Raw genomic sequence first — 20,886 nt, 5'->3', positions numbered from 1 at the left:
AACATGTTAAATTTTTAAAACGTCATTTAAAAGAAAAACGAAATTTACAATAATTTATAAATAATTAATACTTCATGGGATGTCCTTTTGATTTTACAATTACTGCAACTCTTCTAGACATTAAATGAACTGTCATAAATGTCGATGTTATTCGGAGTGAGATCTTCTTTCATTCCTTTATTAGAGCATTTTTTAAGTATTTTTTACTGGAAATTTAACGTTCTCTTATTCCCACGAAGCAATAAATTGATGTGCTTATGTTAGAAATTCTACTGTAAATTGTTTGTCATAAGAACCGTGCGAATACTTATTGCTTCTATATTTCTACCGATTTTTCGTATTTTATCGTTAATTTCGCAAATTATATAAACTAGTAATTGTTGTTTGAACTCTATTCTAGAGATTTCCGAGAATATGTAGAATATCATTGATTATAAAAAAAGGAGTTAATAAACTACAATTTAACACAAAAGTTTTTTGGGAAATTGATCGATGTATGAATACATTCTACACTCACTGTAGTCATTATACCGTCACTATAAAATTTCTGTAGTTCTTTTAATTAAATATTGACACAGTTTTCAGCACGAACTTATGGGACGACCTAATACTTTCAAAATTTTATAAAAACGTGAACTCACCTTGGGTACATGGTCATGGACTGAATAGAGATTTTGTAACATTTCTGAATAAAAGTCGTTCTAACCACAATTTAAATACCTCTTTGACCAGAGTGAAATTCATCTCATACGGCGCTTGCGATTATGGAGCAGCATCGCAAGATTTAACCCTTTGAATCGCATTACATTAAGTGGTCCAACTTTGGAAAGGTGTTTCTTTTAGTATTACTAGACTTGGTTATACATTCTTTTAGCTTCCTTGAAGCGTTGACACCACTGCAAACGTAAAGCATCTTTCAAAAGAGGATTCAGAATTTTGTTTTTTAATATATTTAATATATCCTATGATGTATTGTATACATTGTAATGTATATGTTCAGTTGATATATTTTAAATAAAGTACACATGATTGTAATTCAACATAATTACATAAAAGTGTCCAGTACGCCACATTGACAGGCATATTGCATTATTAAAACAAAACCCTGAAGCCTCTTTTAGAAAACACTTTACTTACTGTTATTGTATACACGTGACGATACAACAGAAAAATATACGAAAGGTGACTGGTAGAAAATGGTCAAATTTTTGGTAATTCCAGCATTTAAAATTTTAGCGAAACGTTATATTGTAGATTTCAAGAAATGTGCTGTAACATTTACAATTTTCAAAAGGTTTAAAGGTACTTTCAGATACGTACCACTAAAGTTCTAAAAAGTACAAATGTTTTAGGAATATTTGAAATGGTTCTCCACGTGGCGATATAATAACAGAAAAATATACGAAAGGTGACTGGTAGAAAATGGTCAAATTTTTGGTAATTCCAGCATCTAAAAGTTCAGCGACTTCATACTCTTTCTACGTAACGCTTGCTTATAAATTTTGTTTCTAAATCTTTCTCTATATATACCATATTTTGGCTTGCTTTCTCGTACAATTTCAATAAGAAAACTTTAAGGAAACATGCATTTTCTAAACATTTGCTCTACCATAAAATTATTCTATATAATCACTAACAAAATTTGCTAGACTTGCGATGTCTCCTCATATTGGACATCCAAGTGCAAAGGGTTAAATCATATTGTTTGGCAGTGTTCAGAGTTTCACGTAGAGCGTGAAACATTTGTCGAATTGCTTCTCAGATCTAATTATCGTTAACCAAGTTGTATTCATTCATTTTTGAGTCGTCCCGACATTAAAGGGTCAAAAATGATCTATAATTTCTTAAAAATATGTAATATAAGAATTGTGTGAAAACATGTAATTGTACAACATTTAACTAATGTCATTCTTGTAATTATTATATGCTGTATAAGCCACGTGTGGTTTAAAGCAATAAACTAACTAAATAAAAGAAATGGAGCTGAAACTGTAAACTACGTTTTGCTATGCAACTATTGTAATAATAGAGATAGTGGGTTGATACGTGGAATGAAGGTTTCTTTTTGAGTTATCCAACGATTAATATGTATCAAGTTTACTTGGTTTGGAGCCATTATTCCCCTGCTCATTCGATTTATTTATTTATTTATTTAACCAAACTACTTGTAAGTTTTTGTTTTGTTTCTGTTAAAAGTAATCAAAATCATTGAGTTTTATCAAATGTTTGTTTGCCATGAAATTTTTTTATTCGCAAGTAAAATTACAAAGTCTGTAAAGTATTCATTAAAACAAAAATAATTTATTATTGACAGTATTAAAAAATTAAAGAAAGGTCTACACGAGTTAGGTTTACAAATTAAAAGATAGGAATTTATTTAAATTAAATATAATTTTTATGAACTACTTGTAAAATGTAGCAGAAAAATACTAATTTGATCCCACTTTAGAGAGTCTATCATACGATCATTTTTTAAGAAGGTTCTCGGGAAGGTGGTGTTTAAGAAACACTGCTCTAAAATACATACTTTTCTCTATTGATCTATCGCATCGAAAAATTCTGTAGTCCACAAGTCCAAGTTCATTAATCGCTATCATTGCTATCGTATTATGACATCATATGTCATCAATGAGGAGACAAAGTAGCTCGTATCTAAGTCGATCAATTATCCAGAAGACCTGACGGGTATTTTGATAAAAAATTATTCGAATGAATGAAATATTCAATTTCGTTATTGAGATTTCAATTTTCATTACGAATCGTTGGTGACTATAAAGTTCTTTATAGTTTAATATTATTGTAATTAACTATTAACTTGGTATTTATATACTGGTGTTTATTTAAAGCTGTTAAGACTTGTTAATTAACAAAAATAATGTTATCCCATATTATTGTATAATTTTGTCTCTTGAGACAGAATTTGAAATTAAACAGTTCCATATAATCTTTAACATTTATATTTGTGCAACACGTCTCTTATGAAATTAACCGTCGTTGCTCTCGCGTTATTATCAATGCTTGATTATACCATTCTCTAGATTCTAGATGAACAAACAGAATAAGTATTTATTATTTCTACTTCTCTCTGTATCAATTAATTCGTGGATGTATAAGTAACGAAGAGATGATTTCTATTTCCTTTTTTAATACCTTAAAATATTGTGGAAAATTGCATTTTAAAAAACATTCTTTTAAATTAACATATTTTTGAGAAATAAAGATAATGTCATGGTCCTTTTTACATTCAATTGTAAAATGTATGATATGTATCCAAAAAAGAAGTAGAAAACTTTCGATAAATTAAACTTTGTAGTCCATAACGACCCAATTTTTTTTGGTAAGAATTTTCACTGTTGCTAAACGTTTTCATATTTTTGAAGAATCAAAAATAGTTATTTTTAATAACATACAAAATGTTAATGTTTTTAAATAAAATAACAAATGGAAAGCTCAGAATATGTTCTTCTGATATAAATAAAGCTGTAACATTCTCACTATACTTTTTTATTGTATTCATCTTGATCTATTTGTTCTTGTACTAGACACGGTGCAATTCTTTCCTTTTTCTTTGAATAGTATTCCGAAAAAAATGTTTAGAATCAAAAAATCTTTTTTCATTTCTTTACAAAAACATTCAGCAATATTTTAAACGAGAACCAAAAGATAAAAATATTACTTCAAGATTTCTGTTAAGAATCTTTCTTCAGAGACTTTTTGTAGTTGCATCTCAGATATTGACGAAATTTGGATATTTTGTAGTCTTTAATGTAGTGTGTTTTATGTGTTTTACAACGGTTAAAGATTTAAAAATTTTGAAAATTGTCAGTTTTACACAAAACTTTAACAGTTGTAAAGCCAACAATTTTCATATACAAGACTTTAACCGTTGCAGAACACACAAAACACATCAAAGACTACAACATATCAAAATTTCGTCAAAATTTGAGATGCTACTCCAAAAAGTGTCCAACTTCACATGGAACCCTTTCACATCATTCAATATTCCTTTGTGCTGAAACACAAAGCAACGCGCGAAAACTATTCAGTAGTCATAATTAGACTGCGGATTTTTATTCAAAATAAAATCTTCGCGAACTTGTCTACAAAAATTGAACCTAAATAGGAATTTATTTTATTCTGCAAATATTATAACATGAACTTTACTTTCAATCTTTTTTATATTCTTGCATATTGTTTGCATTTTGTAGGTTCTTGCAAATTCAAATTTCCTGTAAATGCATAAAGATTCGCAGTCTAGTCGTAACTTATATTTATATTATTCATTTGCGATCGTATTAAATTTAGGCATGAGTGTCTTACTGGTCGGAATTAATTTCCAAAGGACAGGCAGTGATACATAATATGCGAGATTGTGGACGATAAACAATATTCATTAATTCTTTTATGAACTGTATCTAGTACACTGTGTCTAGTACAAGAACAAATAGATCAAGATGAATACAATAAAAAAGTACAAGGCGAATGTTTCAGTTTTATTTATGTCAGGAAGACATATTATAAGCTTTCCATTTGTTATTTTATTAAAAAACATTAACATTTTGTATGTTATTAAAAATAAGTATTTTTGATTCTTCAATATATCTTTACACAATAATGTGTTGTAATGTTATGTTTTTATGTAAAAATTACATTTTATAATTCTCCATCGTGTGGTATATTTCGGTAACTTTCTTTTGGCCATTCTGGAGTATTATTTTTTAAATATCTTAAGAATATATAGGAGGCACAATCGAAAACAAATGTACATGAAATTTTAATTCATCGAATATCTCTGTAATTACGACATTTAAATGAACATATTTATAGTTATAAGCTTATTTGTAATGTCAAGTTCCTAATTTAACACGAATTTTTTTGTTTCTATTTAATTCTCCAATGAAATTCTTAATATATTTAATCATTAATAAAAAAAACTTTTGGTATTGAGAACGCCTTGAATTCAACTTTAAATAATAAAAATACAGAGAAAGTATTGAATGATATATGGATGAATACAGTATAAGATTACTAGTCTGGTTCTTTTCTCTGGTGGCTAAGAACAGACATACGACCGAAATGGTTTTAATATTGTTATTTATAATACTGTTTTCACCTTCAGAATCTGATGTATCCTTGGTCTATGCACTGTTTTCACTATAAATTTCTTCTTTATCAAACACAACTATTTTGTCTACTTATTGAAACGACCCTGCATTTCTGAGGTTACAGAATTCTTAACATAATTTGGTAGAAATATTTCAAAGACCTTTAGTACCAAGAATAAAAAAAAATCTCTATCTTCTCCACCCAAAATAGAAAAAGTATTTCCTTAACATGTTAAACATTCAATGTTCAGTATTTAGTGGGAAACTATGGCGAAGTTTCACGAAAGTAAACACAACTTCAACCTTTCTTAGGAAAGGTTCATCCTTAAACAATTAGTAGTATGGGTTTATGCTCTGGTGACTAAGAGCAGACATACGACCGAAATGTTTATAATATTCAAACATATTTTGCACCAACAATTCATTTCATTAAAATAAACCCTTATATGTACAGGGTGTCTCATTATAATCTTTTTAGGGAGACATTCAATGGTGTACACTGTTTTTTTTCTAGGTGGAGGTGCCTCCGAGATTTGAAGGTCACCTTTATTTTTTTAAATGGAAACATAGTTTTTGTTCACGCTGGACACATAGCTTATCTCAAGACGAATTCATTGACCTATATTATGTTGACCTTGAAATGTCATTCAAGGTCATTTCCATGGTTTAAGCGTTCTTCTTCTGATGAGCAGTGGAATGTCTTCTAAAAGGATTTGCAACTCATTACGAAGAAAATTATTGTATTGTTCTCCAGTTAGTGTACCATTAAAAAAATATGGATCCACTAAATAGCCACCAATAATGCCACACCAAACATTTAGAGACCATTGACGCTGATGTTCAATTGCTCGATGCCAGTGAGGGTTTTCATCACACCAATAGTGAAAATTGTGACGATTCATTTCTCCCGTGTTTTTGAAAGTTGCTTTATTCGAAAATAGCACATAGAAGAAAAATAAAGGATCATGCATTATCCTACACTGAGACCATTGACAAAATTTCAATCTGACACCATAATCGATTTATGGTGGACGTGCAGTGAAGAAGAAAACTTTAAGCCATGGAAATGACCTTGAATTACATTTCAAAGTCAACATAATATAGATCAATGAATTTGTCCTGAGATAAGCTATATGTCTAGTGTGAAAAAAACCTACGTTTCTATTTAAAAAAACAAAGGTGACCTTCAAATCTCGGAGGCGCTTCCACCTAGAAAAAAACAGTGTACGCCATTGAATGTCCCCCTTCAGATAGAGCATGTTTCATTTAAACATTTTTTTCGAATGATGAATATTTTGCGAGATAATCGCGTGGAAAGATATAATGAGACACCCTGTATATACATAAGTACCGCTTCTATAAATCTCTTAAAAATGAAAATGTCGGTGTAACGCGACCAACGTACTAAGAGGATTAAAGAGTATTTTATCCATTCTGTAGATATGAACTACTGTAGATATTGTAATCGTACTCGTAACCAGCTCGTATCTTCCGTAGCCGAGGCACTTTCGCGTGGAGTGCAGAGGAGACGCATGCACGCCGTTCTCCGTCGCTCCTTCTCTCGCTCTCTTTCCGACTCAACAAGTGGACCGATGTTTTCGGCACGTCGTACAGCCGTCGGATAGCCGAATATCCACCCACACTCGTAGCAGGGCTAGTCTCGTTGCTACACGAGAAGAGTGCAAGCAAAAACGCTGGCCCTTCGCGTTAGGGGTTGCTTCCTGTCAGCAAAGCGCGTGGGACGCGGCGAAGGGAACGGGGGGCAAAGCCAAAACGCTGCAGGCCCGCCGACACGACGGCTGCCAAGGGGAGAGGAGAGGGTTCGCGCTCTGTTCGGGTCCGAGAGAGAGAGGCCCGCTTCTAGCGATGGCTTCGAGACGCTTTCGTTCCACGAAACGGTTCAATTACTTTTGTTCTTTCATTAAAGGTCGATTCAAACTATACGACACGGACCGTCACGTTCCGGCAACGACACGACAAAACATTCAAACACGCGTTTTAATGGAACTATTCACACTTAACAGACACCGACCTGAACGTTCCGTCAACGAGAATAGTGTGAATAGTTCCATTAAAACGCGTGTTTGAATGTTTTGTCGTGTCGGTGCCGGTACGTCTCGTTGCCGGAACGTGTCATATAGTCTGAATCGACCTTTAGGCCGATCGCACACGTGCGCAACTAACTGATCAGTTTCAAATCACTCTGAAACTAGTTGCATGCGACCGTGGATAAAACAAAGATAGAGGAGCAGGTAAAACAAAGAGTGCAAACGGTTTGGAACACTAATTTCAAATCGGTTGCGCCCGTGTGCGTTCGGCCTTAGTTGAAATGTATATTATTGGTGAAAACCATAACGATGCGATAATGAGATTGTATGACGTTGTGACGCTGTGACTATATGACAACGTGACAATGTGAGGATGTCAGATGTGACGAAGTAAATTTGTGACATCTTGAACATTGTGATATTGTGACGATATGACGACGATGTGGTTAAAAACCATTCTGGTTTCATTTTTCATTTTTAAATGTAATCAAACGGAAGTGAGCGAGTATAGATACATTTTGCGTTTGATTACATTATTCGCTGAGCTACGGGATTATGTTAGCGTTTGATTGCATTGGTTGCTGAGCTATAAAATCAGTTTTGAGTTAATAATAAATTAGTGTTGTCTTTCCTGTATTTTAGTAAGTCGGGTTTCAACCACTATCGTTCTAGCTATGATTGAGGACCTGTAAGTTTTTTTGTATACAACGGAATATCTCGTTATTTCAGTAGTTTCCAGGACTAAACCTTAGGACGTGTTGGCAAGGTTCGGTTTTGAATTAAACAAGAGTCTACTACTTATTTCGTTATCAAATAGAAAGAGAAATTAAATTGAAAAGTAAGAATAAATGTAAAATATTTGTCAGCATTCGTTGTTTCATTCTAAATACGATAATTCTTTTTAAGAAGTGATTCTTATTATCAAAGAATACTGTGGACAATCCTTAAAAATGAACATACCTTAAAAATATATATGTCGAATAGAGTCATCTCCTCCGTTTTGAAGTCGGTTAAATAAACTTTGCGACCTTTCCAGATCACATGAAAACCAGGGCTGAGCAAAATTATTACGTAGAGAAGTATTAGGGGGACCAAAACGTAATGTCGTTTCTTTTACATTAAATTCTATCAAATAAATTCATAACAAGTTTTAATTTTTAATCAATTATGTTCGCACTCTTTACCAACAACCTTTTGCTATCTAGTGTGCAAATTTTCTAACTCAGATCGATAAAAATCAATTGGTACACAATGACCTGATAAATGATAAACAAGTATTGACATCTGCAGAAACGACATTACTTTCTGGTCCCCCTAATATTTTGAACAACGAATACAACATAAACAACCTTTTTCAATTTGTACAGTTTTGTATAAATGTCTGACTATGTAAGAAATACGGACTTTTCCTACCTTTTCTTTTGTTTGGTGTAAAGTATTGCCTTGTCTCGAATTCTTCAAAGTTTGTGCTTATCGAACTAGAAAATTCTTAATTTCATCGTAATTTTTCTGAAATTATGTTTTGTTTATTATATTACTGAACTGTATGTCTTTTTTTATTAGCATATAACCTGTCAGGGCATCTAAATATGAATAAAATGCTTAATGTCCCGTTAACAACTAATATTATAATATAAAATGAATAAATACAAATTAACCATTGAATTTAATAACTGTCACGAATAAAGTGACAACTATACGTTGATTTTATTCATTGTTTAATATTTGAATAAAATTGTACCTAAAAATTAAAACTTGAATTATGGAGGCGACTTTCTTGAATTCACGAAATTTTTCATTACACACATATTGAATACACATAATTTCACGAATTTATCAAATTCATTTTCAATATTTATTCAGAGTTACAATGGGATAATAAAATGCAGAAACTAATTTAGGAAACAAATTCTCTTTTATTTTATTTTCCTCTGATGAAATCGATGACTTTGAGACGATGCTAGTTCCGGAAGACTCCGCTAGACCGTGAACAACTCACAACGACCAAATCAAAATTTAATTCTTCAATATAATGACTCCCACGAAGAAACAGCTATACCGGGTGATTCACCAGAAACAGAACTCCTAATTATTTCAGTTCGGTTTAAAGATAAAAAAAAACGTTGAAGGGAAAAGTTGTATAATAATGTCTAATTTTTCATCGTCATGAACCTAATGGTTTAAGAAATTAAATTTTTGTTGATCAGACGGAATAGAACCCATTCTTTAATTCAATGTCATTTAAAGGTCACAGTGTATCATACCGTTGTACTCGTCTTGACGTCAGCTACAATCTTATGACGTTGAACACATAGAGTGCAATCCAAAAATTACCGATAACCTTCAAAAAATCCTTGAAAACGACAAAATTCGGAAAGTTTGTTTATATCCTCATATTTTTCCCCTTAAACAATACAACTTTTTCCTCTAACATTTTCTTCTATCTTTAAGTTGAACTGAGATAATTAGGCGTTCTGTTTCTCGTGAATCACCCGGTATATTAATCTGTTATTCAAATAAAATATTAGATGGACTAGAAAGTAATGTCGTTTCTTCAATTTGAAATATTTGTTTATCACTCACTAGCTCATTGACTTTTATCGATCTGGCATTCAACATTTGTACACTAAATGGCAAAAGGCTGTTGATAACGAGGGCGATTACATAATTGATAAAAAAAAGGAATTTAATAATAATTTGTTTGAATTTAATGTAAAATAAACAACAATACTTTCCAGTCTACATAATACTAGCTATCGTTTCCGAAAAGTAACTTGTTCGGAAATTGGGAAGAGGTTTGAACATTCCATCGCTAGCCGCGCGCCCGTCGCGAGGAGTGGGGGTATCGTGCGAAAGTGGTGGGGGTTGGCATCGTCGGAAGGGGAGGGGTGGGGCGGCCGCCTCCCCTTGGGAAGCGTCAGTCTCGTCGCGTACCCTGAACAAGAAGGAGTTCTGTGTGGATACTCTCTGCCTCCGTTCCACGCTCATCGTTGCAAACCTTCCGAATCGATCTCGTCGTTCCCTTCCCACGTTCTCGTGTTTCTCCGACGAGTGAACAAGTTCTGGTGACCGGGTGGAGTGCATCGAGTGGCTCCCGTGGAACTATTGTGCAACGCGTGCGATATCGTGGACTTGAATATCCGCTTCCAGTTTCGCGAGCGTTTTTTTCGCATCGAGGCGTAGTTTCTTCGTGCATCGTGGTTCGCTCGATCTTCAGGTTCCGCGATCGGAAGCTAAACAGGTGTTCGAGACCTGATCGAAAAGCGACGCCGCACGGAGGATGGTGCGGGGACGCGCGAGTGAATCGTAGTGCGGCTACGCGATGCGTCCTCGTGGCACGCGGCGGCGTCGGTGACTCGAGCACTCTTCATTGCCCACGGATGGCCAAGTATCTCATCCAGATAAAAAGTATCGAACAAAAGATAGTGTTTCTACACGAATCGATCCTCTGATACGTTATTCGTCCATCAGAAATTATAATCGCATCATGATTCACGTGGAACGAGTAACTGTGAAATCGACTAGAAGTTGCTCGGAATAAAGTGTTTTTATTTATCTAGCATTCGATTGAATGGTTACTCGACTTGGTTGTTTTCGGAAACGTGCGTTGCTCTAGTCCGATGACTCTGGTCGCGTGATTCTCCCGGTGCCCCAGAAAACTGGCCAGTGCGTGTGTTGACGGTCGAAGCCCTCTGTTCTTCTCGTTCGTTGATCCTCCTGGTTCCTGATATGCTCCGTGAAGTTGGTCGTACGTGACGCGAGGTGTTCTCTCTCTCTCTCTCTCTCTCTCTCTCTCTCTCTCTCTCTCTCGTGTATTATTCGCACAAAGCTTCTCCGCAGCCGATAGCGCGCGGTGGCTCCACGCGTGTGCAGATTATTGTCAGTTTCGACAGACGATGAGAGCGATAAGTCCGTATCGACTCGCGATCGTCAGCCAGATTTGATAGCGAAGGCGACATCATCGGGGTAGGCGACACGTTGCCGCAGCCGGGTACTCGTTGCCGCGAAATGCAGTCGAACACAATACTGCGCGACATCGCCACCACGGAGAAGCTGATGGGAAACAACAACAATCTGAACAACAACGGCTCTCCTGGCGCGGACATAATGTTCCAGATGGAGGATGACGGGCTCACGCAGCTGGGTAGCGTCTTTCAATCGGCCTATCAGTCGATCGTCGGCGGTAGCGCACAGGTAAGGCGAAAATCACATGATTCCACGTGATTCTTTATTATGAGCAAAGCTAAATATACTTTGACGAATCTCTGGCTCCCATTGCTGGATTATTCTTAACCAACGAGACCAAAGTTTCTTTGTTTGAATACAAACAATTGGAGTTCACGACTTATTTGAGAATTGGACGGAGTAGTATCCGTTAGATAAGGTGAACAGTAATTTTGTATATGATTGCACGTGATTCGTTATTAAGGAGGAAGCTAAATATACTTTGATTAATCTCCGACTGCTGGATTATTCTTAACCCAGGAGAAGAACATTTCTTCGTTTAAAAAGAGACTATTACACCTATTTACAAATTGGACGAAAAATGTCTGTTAGCACAGGCAAAGCGAAAATCACGTGATACGCGTCTGTTAGGTTTGGTCTACAGCGACAGTGGAGCAGTAGTTTCATAGATAATTGCACGTGATTCTGTATTACGAGGGTATACTAAGTATACTTTAATTAATCTCCGACTGCCATTGCTGGATTATTTTTAGCCAACGAGAGCAAAGATTCATCGTTTAAAAACAAACGATTAGAGTTTACGACCTACTTAAAAATTAGACTAAGAAATGCCTATTTGAGTGGGGAACGTTTCAACGCAAACAGATCGTTTATTTTTAACTCTTAACTGTCAGCCAGAAATTGTGTATACTTTCTCGGGTTGTTTTTCTATATTAAAGTATATCTTTCTAATCATTTGTAGACTTGATATGTTAACAAAAATAATTGTTTTCTACATGAATATTAACCGTGTTATTGTATGTCATGAATATCAAAAAGATTGTTTATTGAATCAGAAAAAGTATTATGCAACAGTTGGTGTTAAACGATGAAACTTTCTTCTCTAAAAGAAAGTAAGTAGAAATTGAAACTAACCTCACAAGTGAAGGATCAAATTGTTAGAAAACTCTGAAGAATAAGTCGCATTTTTCTGCAAATTCGTGTATTTAACACTGAAACGTACACAACGTTGTCAGATGACCACTTTCAAAATTCTTATTGTAAATTTACAAACAACACTCCCGCAAATGAATTTACTGTAACTAAACGAAATACTTTATACAGTCATATAATGAGAAACAGAGAATGAAAATCAGAGCCCTTTCCAATATTAAATTTCTTTTAATAAGTTAAGAATTTCGTCTCAAAACAAACTTATTTCACAAGGGGTCAAATAACCCCTTATGGTAAGAATCGGTAAAATATGTAGCTAGATAAATATAGATAGATAGATAGTTTATTCCTTGTAATTTTTTGTATAAGGAAAAGCTTTGGTGCACACCACACCGTTTACAAATTATAAGAAATATTTAACTTATATAACATACCTCTGAAAAAAACAACTAAAGTTAACTTTAAACCTATAAATCCTACAATTCAACACTCATTCTATGTGACCTCTCTTGAACTGGCAGGACCAAATTAGCAGAATCATACCGCAGTGGGATATTTTGCACTTATTTTGTACTAATTTGTACCACAAACGATAATTATGTACCTCGTATTATTTTCGAAAAAAATCGGAACGCTGCCAGGTTAATATTAAGCTAGTGGCCGAAAATGTTAAAATTAATATAAATGAATAAATCAAAGCGGGACATTACCTAGTATCTGTAGCTATTTAAGCATGTCTTGTGACATGTTTTTATATAATTAACAGCGAAAAAGATAAAACTCGTCTCAAGTTTTCGTTTCTTTAATTTATTTACTCGTACAAAGGAACCTTCACCGCTGCAACCTCCATTATTGCACGAGAGTCTTGTTCGTTGTACAGTGTATACAAATGACAAATTTGGACCTCTTTTATACTGGCAAGACTAAATCAGTAGAATCATATCGGACTTAGTCGAATGTTTATTTTGCACTTATTTGTACCACAAGCAGGACCAAACGTCAAAATTAATAAAATTGAAAAAATCAAAGCGGATACATTTAGTGCTGAATTTGTACTAATTTCTATCACCAAAAAAAATGTTGTACCTGTTACCGTTATCAAGAAAATCGCGGCGCTGCTAGCTTAACGTTAAACTGGCATCATCCCGATTTCTTTGATAACGATAACAGGTACAAAATTACTGTTTATGGTATAAATTAGTACAAAATATTTGACTAGGTCCGATATGATTCTGCTGATTTAGTCCTATCAGCTTAACACATAAAAATACGTATTTAATAGATATTTGCTAGGGAGCGGATACCGTATAAACACTATGTAACGCTTTACCTTATTTCTTCCCAGAAGTTCTGTTTCTTGAGTTACTTGGTCTTCTGTCGAATTCCTAGTTCCACAAAGGCAATGTAGCATGTGCGCAACTAAAAAAGTACGGAGTGAAACATGTTTTAAACATTTTTCTTTGCTAGTATCATGATTGACTTACTTGCTTCCATCGCATGCGATGTTTTTGTCAGTGTTTATAAATTGCGTTCTGAATGTTCCCATTCAAGTGCTGACAATTTCGTCAATTTCATTTTTTCAATTTCGTGTACAGAAATGAGCGGTGGACACGTGGAAAATCTTCGATAAATATCGAAAACCCAGTAGTAAGTCAATTATGATACTAGCAAACAAAAACATTTATATCTCAGAAACGGTTGACCTTTGGACCAATGTTTAGTAAAGGTTTTTTACTCGGTACAGTGTGCCCTATACACCATATAAATATTAAATGCTTTTTTTTTTTAACACCCCGTATATGTATACATTCAATTTAAGTCTACACTGTTAAATTTTCTTCTTTAAACGTCCCTTTATATGTAAAACAAGTTTCAATAACAAAAATTAATTATATCTGGAAATTATATGTATTAAAAAAATACATTAGCTGGACCAGAGCGGCGCCCCCCCCCCCCCCAGAGAGGTTTCTATGCGCTCTCCTTCTAACACTCACATCATCCTCTTCCATGCACTCTTTCTGGTCTCTAACTCATACTGTTGACTCTTTACTCTCATTCCCACCCTTCGAGGTGTACGGAAAATGAAGGTACGTTTAGCGTTGATCCATATATTCTAGAACTTAACACTGATTCTATGCGCTCTCTTTCTAACACGCGCATCTCTTTACTGTCGTCATCACCTTCCGAGGTAAAATAGGCGAAACATTTGTCTCTAGTTTTCTTGTTGGACTCATACCACGAGATTATTCGCTGTATCTCGTCTCCGATGGAACTTTTACTCGCGAATTAAGTTTGTCAGGTCTTGGGGTTGCTGGCTCGCCCTCCTGGAACGGTAGACCGGATACGCCAGTTGGAAACGAGTTCCTTTCAATCTAGGAGGGTTTTCACGGTGCACAGGGTTTCCTTGTAAATTCGATTGTGCGTCGATTGAAAATAGGGGCACGTTTACGATATTCTCTGTGGAGCCGACGAAGCGTGCGGAGCACACCATCGGTCCACTGACGTCACAATTACGTCACGAGCATGGCCGACGTCACGTGGGCGGACACGTCGTCGTTCTTTTTGTTTGTCGGACATTCCGCGCAAACTGTTGCGAAATTTTCAAATTCAGGGGAACTACAAAAGTTTTTAAGGGGTTAGTCGCAGTCATGAAGACGAAAAACGACATTTCTTTGTGATTTTTTTTTAATTATTAAATAATAATTTGCATAAGTAACAATTAAGTATATTATAAATCATGTTTTAAACAACTAAAAAACATTTTTTGTTTGAAGAAACGTTAATTTATATCGTCGATAACAGCCGATGTCGTAGACGATGATTTAAAAACATAGGTTTGCGATGAGCAAGATTTCTCTACACTGGTTTACCTGAAAACAAAAACAAAGGTAGATTTTGAAAATATATTAGTCTAGCGGGTCCCTGAACGAAGGATTTTGGAAAAAATTAATTTAAAACAAGGTGGGGTACATTTGAAGTTGATTATCAATTTTTTCACTAAAATTAAGCGACTCAATACAGGATAAAAAAAAAGTATACAAGAAAATAAAAAATCCTTCGATCAGAGACCCGTTAGTCTAATATATTTTCTAAATGTACCTTTAGTTTTGTTTTCAGGTGCACCAGTTTGAAGAAATCTTGGTCACCGCAAACCAAGCGATCACCCACGCCATCGCTTGTTATGACGAAATGAATTAACCTTTTTTTAAAACAAAAATTCCTTTAAAGTTCTTTAAGACATACTTTGTAATATATTTACATTTCATTCAGAAAAGTTATTATTTAATATCTTAAAAAAAAACACAAGAAATTGTCCGTTTCCATTTTCCTGACTGCGACTAACCCCTTCAGTCGAAAACGAACGATTGCCGACGCGAATCTTTGATCTTTAAATTATTGCTTTAACCCTTTGCGCACGAGGCATTTTTCTATAGAATCAAATCCAGTCAATTTTTATAATAAATTTCTGTGAAACTAAAAACTCTATTTCGAAGAAAAACATCTACGAACATTCATGACTCAATGTATTATTATTTCAATTAATAATTAGTTGTATTCTGATGTAAGTGAATTTGAAATTGTACGTTCACGAAATCACTTTTAAATTACATATGTCGCCCTAGAAGCGCCACCCAAGCGCAAAGGGTTAACACCTTGGTAGACTCATTGCAGAGAAATGTTTTCCTTAGAACAGTTTTTTTTACGGAACTGTGTAAAAGCTCGTGAAGATTGAGATTTGGTTTCGACAAAAAGATTATTACCTACATTTTGTTTTTGGATGTTTATGCATTCCCTGATTTGTCCTTTTTTACCTTTTTGTTTCGATATGATAAAACATCTAACATTTAAATCCAATTATAAAAAATACTACAAAAATTAAAATTATTTTCGCTAACCATTAAAAGTGAAGAATTAAAAATTTTCCAATTAAATGAAGTTCAACGATATTTAACTTTCTACTACTAAAGGTTCGCTGCCCTCATTGTGAATGCTTTTTATATGCAAAAATAATGGAGGATTCGGACTGAATGAAAAAATATATTCGTTGCATACATTTTTGTTTTTAACAGTTTATTTTGATTAAATTGCTTATTTTTTAAACTTTATTATTTTATCAAAGTAAAATATATTATGTTACTAAGTACTAGTGTAGCTTTCTATTACTGAACAAAATTTGAGAATTGGTTCAGTAGTTCCTGAGATTACCCCCTATATACAAACAAGTTTTACCTCTTTATAATATTAGTATAGATTTCAAGCTTTTACTGGGCGTTCATCCTCTAATTGTGGGGTTAGATTTTATCAAAACACTTTCTATCCACACTTCATCCCTTATTTATACGTTTTAATTTTATTTAATCTGTAGTATATTAACGACTATGTACCGGTACTGAAGCGTAATAGAGACGTTTTATAATAATAATAATAATAATAATAATGCAATATCATGGAATATCAAGAACGCTCGAGGACGTCTAGTTGGATTCGTATGGCAGCAGTGACTCATCGTCATCCCTGCATTGTTTCGTTAAATTGAATTTCTATCTAATTTAAATGCGGCTTAGCCAGAAATAATGCGATTATGCGTTAGGTTATTCTGTTTGTTAATCTCCTTTGCACACCATTGTCACCGTGACGGCGAGAGAGGCTGGGAAAGAGAGATGAAGAGAGAGCCAACGATGTTCCGTGTAGTCTCGCTTCGCCGTTTTGCACGTTACTGTACATTATTTCAGTACAGTCCACGCTAGATCCTCTCTGGCTTATGGACTGGTAGCAGCGGTTCTCCTTTTCCGGGGTTGGAACTTTAATTTCTCCTTAATCGCGCCTACGGAAGTTTCCCGTCGTTCGATAAATCTTCTCAGCTTTCGTAGGCGCCTTTCCCTAAGCAATTACAGTTGCTCGCAAAAGTATTCGATCACCCTTGAGTACTCCGTGAGTTCTGTGGAAAATCGTTACTTGAAAAGTAAACGTTTATTCAAATAATATGTTAACTTCTTGAGTGACAAATCAATTTTTATGTGTAACTTGATATTAACATACAATTATACTGTTTCAATTATTTTATTTTAACTTATTTATCATCAACATAGAATAATCAATAAAAAGTCATAAATAACTACTAATTTTTTTTTCTGGCAATGATAATTACTATTATCTGATATTATTTAATGTTGTTTTCAATTTTTGATTCTATGTCAGAACAAATTGAACGTCGAAGAAAAGAAGCTACAATAATTGACTAATGAACCTGATGTACATTACAAGTTATTATTAATATAATTAATATAATAATTTTATAAGAAAAAATATTTATTCGACATTTTATTATACTTATTATTATCTAATTGTTTTCTCTCGTCCTATTGCATGAACAATTTTGAAAAAAATCAGAGATATTTCAGTTAGCGAGTTACATATTACGAAAACAGGGAATTAATGTCTAAATACCATAATTCAACGCGATTCACCAAATTGCGTGTAATGAATTGCTATTCCGACAAACTGAATAATTTCTTGATCTGGATTGATTTTCTCACAGTTTTTCGTCGTCGAAGAAATTTGTCTTCTGGAGTAGTGCATTGGCAAAGCATTTCCGTTTCTTCGCGGGTCGAGTCGGCTTATTAAACGCAACAAAAGGCTCGCAATTACAAAAGACGAGCGTCACGACTCCGAGACAACAGGTTACAGTAGCCCCGGGTCCCTGTGGCGTCAGATCGACAGCTGCACCGCCATTATTTGAAAAGCTACCGGCGCAGCTTCTTTGAATCGACAATTGCAGGGAAAACTCCGATTGCCCAACGACACCCGCGACGAACAGTGATCGGAAATCAAAAAACACTGTTAACCGAGTTTCTATTCTGAACTTTTAAAATTTGATAGTATACAAGGGTGATTCCATTCTAAAAGTCGATACAGACTATAACGACACGGACCGTCACGTTCCGGCAACGACACGACAAAACATTCAAACACGCGTTTTAATGGACCTATTCACACTTAACAAACACCGACCTGAACGTTCTGTCAACGGGAATAGTGTGAATAGTTCCATTAAAACGCGTGTTTGAATGTTTTGTCGTGTCGGTGCCGGTACGTGTCGTTGCCGGAACGTGACGGTTGTGTCGTACAGTCTGAATCGTCCTCAACAGTGATTATTAATGTCCTGTACTATTTACTCTCACTGGTTATACGTTAACATTGTATTCATAAAATTTTTGTATTAACACGTTGATCGCCACGTCACCCATATGTAGGTGACAGTGCTTTTCACTGAAGAACTAAAAAAATTAATTCTGAAAGTTAAGCTTCACAGGAAATGAATTTAAATGAAATTCGTGTATTTTGATGAAGTTAAAAAAATAAATACCACGTCGGATGGTTGATTATGTAGTCTCGAATAATCTGAATAATATTTAATCCTAGCAGAAATTTTCAAAAATATTTCTCTGGCAGTCAACGTGTTAATACGATCCATAAATACGATCCTCACGAACATATTTCATTTCACCGAAGATGACTCAAACTCTAAAAAGTCTTCAAAAAGATATTCCTAGTGGTTATTCAGCAAAAAGTCAGACTGTATAACTACGTAGAAGCTCAAAAATTCAAAAAATGCTGTGATGAAAACCAAAAACTATATTTAAGATAATTTATTTTTCGTAAAATAGTGTGTTAATGTGTTAGATCTCAGTTGATTAATATTTTATATAAGTTATAATGTATTATTTGTTAAAAATGAGTTACTATTTATTATTGAAGTGTTAAATAATTAGAATAAAAGAGTTTGAAAATGTTATAATACAATTCGTAAATAAATTTAATAATTTTTCTAAAGAATATCTACTAAATTTATTTTGTCAGTACTTATTCTCGATATTTTAAAGTTGTAGCAAAATCCTTTCGGACTTTCATTTTTACAATAAAAGAGAGTAATAATATACATAAAAACAAAAATTGATTTATAAAATTGAAAAATTTTTAATAAAAAAAGTAGCAGTTAGAACAGAATCATCCATATACATAATGTTTAGTGGTTTTTCTTTTTATCAAAAATAAATGCTCTAGTTTATTCACGCGTTCGTCTCGATTGCGTAAACAGTTCTTATTAACGCATAATAAAGAATGACCTCTATAGTATAGCATATAAATTGTATAATATACTAATTTCATACGTTCTAGTTTCTTAATTGATATACATTATTATAGAGAATATCATCAATAGACTGCGGATGTTTATGCATTTAGTGCAAGTGGAAATATAGGAAAATGTATAAGGATATGCACAAATGCAAAACCAAATATATTTTTATCTATGATATGATAGCATTTGTTTAGTCAAATTCATCGACCTATTACACATGGTCATTAACTATCTTTGGTTTATCAAAGTCATTGAATTAATCAACACACGTGTGCAATACTAATCAGAGTCTCAGTAATAAAAACAATTAAATATCGTTGTATAAAATTTGTACAATGTAATGGAAATTTTTTGAGCATATTCTTCAACAAAGACAATTATTCAAAATAGTTTGTGGATTTATTATTTTGTTATCACTTTAACTTAATACTTTTTCATGTAGAATAACGAAAAGATTTAATTCATGCAGAAAGAAAACATGTTTTTCCATTATAATAAAAATAATGCAATTATCAATTGCACATGCACCATTGCATTTATAAAAAAAAATGTTATTCTTCAAGTACAGTGCTCTTCCAACCATTCATCTTCTTCTTTTGATATTTTTACTCACTTGGTCCACCCTGTACGTGTACAATACTCCATACAAAAATTCTTTATGGATTATAAAGAAAAAACTTGAAAAGGCTACCTGAAAATTGACGCTCCAGACTAGAATACACTTTAAAATCGAACTCCCAGTTTCTTCGAAGAACATTTTATATTTGGCAGTCGATATACGCCGGAGATGCGTTCATTTTTTGTATCTTTCACCGATCTCGATTTCGAAGGTCTGGCGAAACCAGTTCTTGATCGAGCCGTAAGACCAGCCACTTCCGGTCCGCGCTCCTCCCTCTTCTGGCTCGTATCCGGCACGGTACTCGCAACGTTTGAAACTCTCTGCTCCAGCGTGCTGGAAAGGAGCTTTTTCCGTGGCTTGTCGAGCGTAAAATCTTGGACGAGTCATCCTCGAAGAAGGCCGCTCAAAAATACAGCAAAAAGAGCCGCATTCGTTATGATAGCGTTATCTCTTCTTGACCCGAATTTAATTAGTCGCGAGCGTAATGTTATTCTCTAAATCCCCATTAATTCTAGTAAATACGATATTGCTTGATATAATTGATAAGAACGTGTAAATTAAATTTTGAGTTCTTTTTAAGTGGAACTCTTTGTCCATTTCAACTTTGATTTTCAACTTACACTGATAACGAATTTTCATTTTTGAAAAATTAAGACGCTCGGAGGCTATTAGTTGTTTGAATGGAATCTTTCATCTATGCCAACGTTGATTCTTAAATTAACACTGATAACGAATATTCAGTGCTTTTTGGAGGTGTTCTTCTTCCCTCATTCCATTGCAATACTCTGACAGAATTTAAATGTTTTTCAAGTGTATTAAACAAGAACACGTGATTTTGCAATGTGAACTGAAATT

General features: G+C 34.1%; 1 protein-coding gene across 8 annotated transcripts in view; it reads left to right on the top strand.

The window, feature by feature from the left end:
- The window catches only part of LOC128886388 (transcription factor 12), a 526,407-nt gene that overhangs the window by 244,091 nt on the left and 261,430 nt on the right, over positions 1–20,886 (top strand). The window contains exon 1 of one of the 8 annotated variants that reach the window (XM_054141243.1): positions 10,085–11,347. The exons of the other annotated variants lie outside the window; for them this stretch is intronic. Coding sequence (XP_053997218.1) covers positions 11,162–11,347 — 186 coding nt within the window. The 5' untranslated portion in view covers positions 10,085–11,161. Of the gene's footprint in view, positions 1–10,084; positions 11,348–20,886 lie in introns of those variants that run through there. 8 annotated transcript variants of the gene reach the window in all.

The sequence above is a fragment of the Hylaeus anthracinus genome, unplaced genomic scaffold, assembly GCF_026225885.1.
Source record: "Hylaeus anthracinus isolate JK02 unplaced genomic scaffold, UHH_iyHylAnth1.0_haploid 11982, whole genome shotgun sequence".
NCBI lineage: Eukaryota > Metazoa > Arthropoda > Insecta > Hymenoptera > Colletidae > Hylaeus > Hylaeus anthracinus.
Note: the sequence above shows the minus strand (reverse complement) of the source record. Positions and strands in the feature narration are given on the sequence as shown.